This window comes from Hyla sarda, chromosome 4, assembly GCF_029499605.1.
Source record: "Hyla sarda isolate aHylSar1 chromosome 4, aHylSar1.hap1, whole genome shotgun sequence".
Lineage (NCBI taxonomy): Eukaryota > Metazoa > Chordata > Amphibia > Anura > Hylidae > Hyla > Hyla sarda.
In genome coordinates this window covers 158,753,525-158,761,699 of record NC_079192.1, presented here as the reverse complement: position 1 = coordinate 158,761,699, position 8,175 = coordinate 158,753,525, and the positions used below count along the sequence as shown (strand labels likewise).

Here is an 8,175-nt window from a genome sequence, read left to right as displayed (position 1 = left end):
TGTATACTGGAATTTGCCTTTGCCTAATCCTCTGGAATCTCGGCTTTTTCTTCTGTTATAAACTTGAACTGTCTACCATGATTCCTGTCTGTTTGCAGCTTGCTCCAGTCTGCACCTGTAGCCATCGTGGCTAGTTGTTGTCATTGTACCGGCTCTGTTAATAAACACTTTAATCAGCTCTGCTGTGTCTGATGCTATCTTTAGTGTCAGTTTGCCCCACTTTGCTTGCCTGGCCGGCTGCCACTCGTGGCACAGTGGGTCTAAACCCGTGGGGTGTTACACATAACTTTTAAACTTTTCATAAAACTTAGAAATATTTTTAAGGGCTTATAGCTGGCACCAATTTTACTTTTATGACATTTCAAGCTGATCTATGCCAAAAGTCAATCGTAGGAAAACCCCCATGTAAACAAGCCCACAATAACTATACAAATGAGATTTGAGTTTTTAGATTTTTTTTTAATTAAATCACGTTATGAAAACACTTTGAGGTACAGAAAGTTATACAACACTGAGGTTGTAAGATTTTTCTTCTTCTGAAGATATTTCTCCTTTCATATGTTATGCTACCTTTCATTGATGGTACAGATAGGATATACTTAAAATGTTATCTGCCAGTCTGCAGGACCAAGAGAATGGCTCCTTTCTGTAGGAGGTCGTAACTGTTGAGAAGATGGTATACTTTTAATGAAGCTACATGGCAGCAATATCCAAATCTCTATTTTAAATTAAAAAATAGATTAAACTTCAGATGTCTGTTCCAAAAAAAGGCTTTTTGCAGAAATAAAGCTTGCATTGTTGGTGCAGAACACAATACATTCAGGGACCTTGTTTAACAGGTGTCTGTTGTCCCGTGCATGACCATGTTCAGATTGAAAATGCCATGTTGTTGGTTAGTGTTGGTGACAGAATTGGATTTGAATGTCCTCAGTCTTTGCATGCAATCTTCTAAAAACTGGTTGTCAGAGGATGGTTTCTCTGCAGACTCCGATAAGACTATGTGGTCTGTCAGGGTCCATTTCTCGTGTTAGATGTATCCTGTGTAGAAAAGTCACTGGAGAACTGAGAGCACCACAACTCCTTAAGTGAAGATCTTCCTGCAGCCGTTTCCTTGACATACTGACATTCTGCTGAGAGCTCGTAATTACCTGTTAATAAAACAAACAGGGTTAACACTTACCAGAGAAATAAAACCAATGTGTAACTGAAAGCAATAGCATGGCAAGCACTATAACAAACAATAAAATATGAGGTGTACGCTATAAAAGGTAACTACTGTATGTATTAGGAGGGTTATAACCAGTTACAGGAGATATCCAGTACAGTATTTCCTAAAGTAAAAAGTTGTGTTTTCTATATTCATCTGAGCAGAGGCTATGGGACTCTCCAGTGAAGGATGTTGTTTTGGATACATGAATGTATAATACTGTAGTATGGGTATTAAATGGGCATAGTGGCATTTTAACTTAAGAGGGGACAATGGGAAATTACAGTATCTCATCAGAATGATGAAAAAGGCTCTGAAAAATGAAAGAAGCGATCTGATTGGTTGCTATGGGCAACTAAGCAACTTTTCGATTGGACAGGTTTTGATAAATCTCCCTCAATGTCTACTCTGACCACTAGAACTTACACAAAATCCAGGGGGTTCTAGATTTAAATAAATCAAAAGTAAATGTGAGAAAAAGATTTTGACAGTATAACCATCTGAAACATTCCAAACCTTTCAAGCTGTATAATTCTATACATTATATTAAACTAAAATGGTTAAGAAGATGTAATTGCTCTAGGAGAAAAAAAGAACATAAGATGCAGCAGTTTGCCTGCCATGGCTCTGAGTGATTATCTTTAATATATTAATGACTTTTGATAATTTAACAGATGATGAATAATTCAAAAAGACTTTGGAAAAGTATTAGTTAGTTTACCATAAAATGTTGCTGTGTAAGACTAGTTTTACCTGATTAATGATTTATGTGATTAACTGGCTTTATTTTTTTATTAGCAGTATTATTATTATTATTATTATTATTATTATTATTATCATTAATATTATTGTAAAAGTTATTTTTTTTCAGATAAAATAAAGAAGCATATGGTACTATAAGCATAAAGTAGATACAAAAAGAAAAATGTTGTTCTGATATATTAGTGGAGGGAGTGGTTAGAATAACTTTGAAACTTGATGGTGGCATCTGACTGAATGTGAATGAGTGGTGACTATTGAGTCTTATTCCAATCCTACCACCTCTAGATCTTTCTTGTTTCTTTTTTTTTTCCCTCGTATTCGAATAGCCCCATTTACCTTTTCCTATACTATTTCATATGGTGCCTTCGTTCAACAGCAGGCTAGTCTACAGCATTATTTTAGTCTAAAGGTCACCAATAACCAGTGGCAGCTTATCATTCCTTCCTACACTAAGAATATATATATATATATATATATATATATATATATATATATATATATATATTCATAGAGTCATTGCCGTAAATGTTGGCACCACTGAAATGTTTCAAGAAAATGTATTTCTCACACAAAAGGATTGCAGTAACACACTTTCACTATACATTTGTTTATTCTTTTGTGTGTATTGGAACTAAACCAAAAAGTGAGGGGGGGGGGGGGAAAAAGCAAAATGGACATAATATCACATCAAATTCCAAAAATGGGCTTGACAAAATAATTGTCACCCTTTCAAAATTGGGGGAAAATTAGATTGTTTCGAGCATGTGATGCTCCTTTAATCTCACCTGGGGCAAGTAACAGGTGTGGGCAATATAAAAATCACACCTGAAAGCAGATATAAAGGAGAGAAGTTCACTAAGTATTTGCATTGTGTGTCTTTGTGGGCCACAATAAGCATGGACAACAGAAAGAGGAGAACTGTCTGAGGATTTGAGAACCAAAATTGTGGAAAAATATCAACAATCTCAAGGTTACAAGTCCATCTCCACAGTGCTCAATGTCCACAGTGCTCAACATTATCAAGAAGTTTGCTACCCATGGCACTGTAGCTAATCTCCCTGGGCGTGGACAGAAGAGAAAAATTGATGTAAGATGTCAACGCAGGATAGCCTGGATGGTGGATAAGCAGCCCTAAACAAGTTCTAAAGATATTCAAGCTGTCCTGCAGGCTCAGGGAGCATCAGTGTCAGCATGAACTATCCGTCCACATTTAAAGGGGTACTACCGTGCTGAAAACTTATCCCCTATCTAAAGGATAGGGGATAAGTTGCCTGATAGCGCGGGGTCCCGCCGCTGGGGACCCCCGCGATCACGCACGCAGCACCCCGCTCTCATCAGGCCCCAGAGTGAACATCCGCTCGTGGTCTGATGACAGAGCCGGTGATCGTGACGTCACAGCTCCGCCCCATGTGACATCACGCTCCGCCCCTCAATGTAAGTCTATGGCAGGGGGCGAGACAGCTGTCTCGCCCCCTGCTATAGACTTGCATTGAGGGGCGGAGCGTGACGGCACATGGGGGCGGAGCTGTGATGGCCCCGTGATCGACAGTAATTAGACCTGGAGGGAACACGCTCTGGGGACTGATTTTAACGGGGTGCGGCATGCAAGATCACGGGGGTCCCCGATGGTGGAACCCCCGCGATCAGGCATCTTATCCCCTATCCTTTGGATAGGGGATAAGAGGTCTAAGTGCCGGAGTACCCCTTTAAAATTGCTGTGGGGAAAAGGGGCCCTTCAAATAGGAGAGACCTGGAGCAGTTTGCGAAGAAAGAGTGGTCCAACATTCCGGCTGGGAGGTGTAAGAAGCTTATTGATGTCATAGTGGAGACTAAATATTTCCCTTGTTTTTACCCATTATCTTGCTTCTGAACTTAAGCTGCAGGGGAGATACCAGGTCACAACTGCAAGAGTAGTCCCGATTAAGTAGCAGCTGGCCTGGCAGGACAGGCAGGAGGGGCGAGCAGGCATTGTGAATAGTATAGCGCAATGTAGCAGAGCTGACTTGATGTGAGTAGCAGAGGTGGATTAGTGCTTAGGATGCAGAAGCGTGGTTGACAATCCTGGTCATGCACTGGAGAATTAGGAAGGTACAAACAGGATCAGACAGAGGCAGAGTCAGGCTTTGCTCAAACACAGGTACTCAGGACAGGAACAGATCAGATACCTTCGCAGTAAACAAGTTATGCTATTACCAAGGCACCACATGAAGAGGAATACTCACTTATACATGGAGCCTGGCAGGAATCTGAGGACAAGAATCAGAGATGCACATGAACCCTAAAAGATAAAGCCATTGCACCCGCACGGCCCCCACGGGTTGCACTAGAAACTGTTGGTGTCTGCAATACTTCAAAGGAGAATATTTGGTGTATTGAGAGGAGAGGGGGAATCGAGCGCGCAGCTCGGCTGAGATAAGCAGCGGGATGCACTGTTACTGTTGGCTGCCAACTGCCAGTGTTATTATTATTATTCAAAGTCACTATAAATAATGGCAGGTGTGTAATGACTCCTATTTAAGATGAGTTTAAATGTGGTTTGTTTATTTTGAACACAGCCACACCTCCAGTTATAAGAGGGTGTGCACGCTTATGCAACTAGATTATTGTGTTATTTTTTTTTTTACATTCCTCCTTTAAGATCTCAGATTTCAGTTGAATTGTTCAAGTTAAAGGTCAAATTAAGGGTATGTTCACACATAAAGGATCTGCTACATATTTGCTGCATATTTCCCACATCTGATTTTGCTACCTATTAGGATAGGTTCAGACTACGGAATTTCTGCCTGCAATTCCGCTTTGAAATTGCAGGCAGAAATTCTGTTTGTTAAAATGTACAAGCTAGTGAATGGGTTTTCCGTTCACCGATTCACACTTCCGAATTTTAGAAGCGGAATTTGTGAACAGAAAATCTGCTTTGAAATAACTTCTTGAAGAATGGTGGTGCTCTTTCTTCAGGCGGATATCCTTGCAGAACACATTGCAGTCTATTGGGGACTGCAATGTCAGTGTGGTCCTAGCGCCAACTGAGTCTGCCGGTGCTGGCCGTACTTGGAATCTCTAGATGTAAATTTTCCGCCTGGAGATTCTGTAGTCTGAACCTAGCCTTAAAGGGGTACTCCACCCCTAGATATCTTATCACCTATCCAAAGGATAGGGGATAAGATGCCTGATCACGGGTCTCCCCCCGCAGCACTCTCCTGCAGCACCCCCGTTAATTAGTTGCACGGAGCCATCCGTGGCTGATGCTGGGCGATACAGGGGCTGGCGTATCCCCCTCATGCCCTCTAACGCCCCCTCCTATAGGCTTACATTGAGGGGCAGGCTGTGATGTCAAGAGGGGGTGGGGCCGTGATGTCACGATATTCTGGCCCCTGAATCGCCCATCATCAGCCACGGATCAGGGGAGAGATTGCGGGGGTTCCCAGCGACAGGACCCCCGTGATCAGACATCTTATCCCCTATCCTTTTGACTGGGGATAAGATGTCTAGGGGTGGAGTACCCCTTCAAAGTCAATGGGTAGCAATATATGCAGCAGAGAAGATGCAGCAGATCCTGTATGTGTAAACGTACCCTTAAGGTGATAAAAGTTCTGACATGATTTTATCATATTTTATTGGTTTGGACTATTCCAGTGCAAGAGCTCACTGTACAAGCTGCCTGATGTTCAACTTCAAGCACACACGGCCTTGGCGAAAATGAACGTCATAGATGGTTAAGGGCTTAATAATACTCTTTATAAAACATCATGAAGATGAGCTTAAGCAAACACTTATTAAATATATTTAAATAGTTGCTAAGTACATAAATTGAGACATGAAGCCTAAAGTTAAATGATGTTAAACGTACAGTGATTCCACAGTCTTACACAGAGGCTAAAGCCACAAGCAACACATTTAATAGAGTCTTTAATGGATCTGATTTTGCATATACATTTGTATTCTCTGAGTCTACGTGTTATGTTTTATACCCCATAACATTTTTCAGTTTTCTGTGCCCAAAGGACTTGGGTGTATGTCTTTGAGGAGACTGTCATACTGGTGTATGGAGTCTTGCAAGCTGTGAAAGAACATGCTCTACAGTGCCACCAAGTGGGGAAGCTTCTCTTACGCAATGTTCAACCATGTGCCGAAAGTACAAATTCTCAAAGGACTCTGATGTAACCGTAGAGACAGCAACTGTGCTACCATAAGTACCCCTGGCATCCACTATGTATGTCAAATGTAGGCAGAAATAGAAAGGGTAAAAATTGATTTGCTAGAAATAGTTTCTAGATAATGCATTTAACACCGAACAGAATTTCATATTGCAGAAAACACATTGGGGAAGGTACATAAAAACTAGTTTTTAGACAGTGTAAACTTAGACTAGACAGATACTCTTGGAAAAGAAGTTATATGTCACTTTATTTTTGCTGTGGGGTTAAAGGGGCACTCAGGGTACTCCGCTGGAAAACATTTTATTTTATTTTTTTAAATCAACTGGTTCCAGAAAGTTAAACAGATTTGTAAATGACTTCTCTGTCCAGTACTTTTCAGCTCCTGTATGCTACAGAGGAAGTTCTTCTTTTTAAATTTATTTTCTGTCTGACCACAGTTCTCTCTACTGACACCTTTGTCCATGTCAGGAACCATCCAGAGAAGGAGAAAATCCCCATAGCAAACCTCTCCTGCTCTGGACAGTTCCTGACATGGACAGAGGTGTCAGCAGAGAGCACTGTGGTCAAACAGAAAAGAAATTCAAAAAGAAAAGAACTTCTTCTGGAGCATGAGTAATTTACAAATCTGTTTAACTTTCTGGCACCAGTTGATTAAAAAAAAAAAATTTCCACTGGAGTACCCCTTTAAGGGGGTTTTTCAAAGGTGACACTGCATGTTTTTTAACGTGAAAATCACTGCAGTTTTTGAGACAATAACTATGCAGTTATAAGCTGTGTGAACAAGTACTAAAAAGTGCCAGATTTTCATCAGTGGCTGTTTAAAAATCTGGTGCATCTGTAGACTGTCTAGTCTAAGCTCAAAACATTTTAAATAGCCTTACTTTGCCACATTACTTTACCTGGTCTATAATGTTGGCACTAAAAATGGCTTCCTCCATGTGCCGCTCATCTGACTTGATGACAGACCTAATGCTGTTTACCACGTGTTGTACTTCCGGAGACAAGTGACAGTTCGAATGTTCCAGGAATTTAGCCACTAAAATCTTTGTGTCCTTGTATGTTTTTAGGTCCACCAGAGAGTTGGGCCTCTCCTTGGAAATATTTTTTAGGGCCTTGGGCTTGATTCGATGACTGCCTTTCTTATTTTCTTTTTGTCTTCCCAATAAAAAATGGTTTCCTGTCTCCTGGATGGCTGAGGCAGTCATGTGCGGATACGAGCAGGGAGCTGAAAAGAGAAGGGGAAAAGGTAAACCGTCAAACAGACTGAAACATGATATCAAGACTAAATTGTCTGACTGGATAAAACGCATAATCAAGTATCAAGATGCAAAGCATAAATAATTAATAAATCACGCTCTCCCAAGCGAGTATTTAGCGGATTAGGAATATGCAGCACACGTTTTAAATAAATGTAGTCTTGTTCAGTCATGAACGCTGCTGTACTGTATAATCCATCTGGAAGCAAATCATAAGGCAGAGTATGAGATATGATTTGTAAGTAGCCTAAAATGTACCATTTCTTAACTTGATCCCAAATATGTGTACAGTGTTGTGCTTTCAATTTTATATACATACAGCCAAAATGTAAACTAAGATACTTACCTTTATTTAGCCACCATCATTTAGTGAGTGCAGCATAAAGCAAACACAAAGCCAGCACGTACGGCACGAATGAAGGGCTCTTAATAATATTTACATAGTGGTTAGTGGGTAAGAAATGTAGTAGAAAATATTTTTGTTTTCTTTTTTTTATATAACACTTACAAATGTTTACTGAAGGTGTAATCACATAATTTACTCCTTACTCTTAGGCTACCTTTGACAGACACCAATTCACCATAACATTAAAAACCCTAACAGGTGAAGTGAGTAACATTGAGTGACAACAGTCAAAGGGTGGTTAGTACCTAGTAAATGGGATCAAGGAAGGACAACTTTGATGAGAGTGTAGAGCAAGAACACAGTGTATTGCAGTGTTCAGGTACCTATTTTACATACCGTTGCTGCAGACTGAGAAAACCCATTCATGTTTATAGTATTTCCTAATGG

General features: G+C 40.4%; 1 protein-coding gene across 2 annotated transcripts in view; it reads right to left on the bottom strand.

Annotated features, from left to right (window-relative positions):
• Positions 1-445: 445 nt before the first annotated feature.
• ENTREP2 (endosomal transmembrane epsin interactor 2) overlaps positions 446-8,175 on the bottom strand; it is an 848,385-nt gene continuing 840,655 nt past the window's right edge. For both annotated transcript variants that reach the window (XM_056572508.1, XM_056572509.1), the window contains 2 exons: positions 7,026-7,351; positions 446-1,148 (listed from right to left, as the gene is read on the bottom strand). In XM_056572508.1, the coding sequence (XP_056428483.1) occupies positions 963-1,148; positions 7,026-7,351 (512 nt within the window). In that variant the 3' untranslated portion in view covers positions 446-962. The remainder of the gene's footprint in view (positions 1,149-7,025; positions 7,352-8,175) is intronic.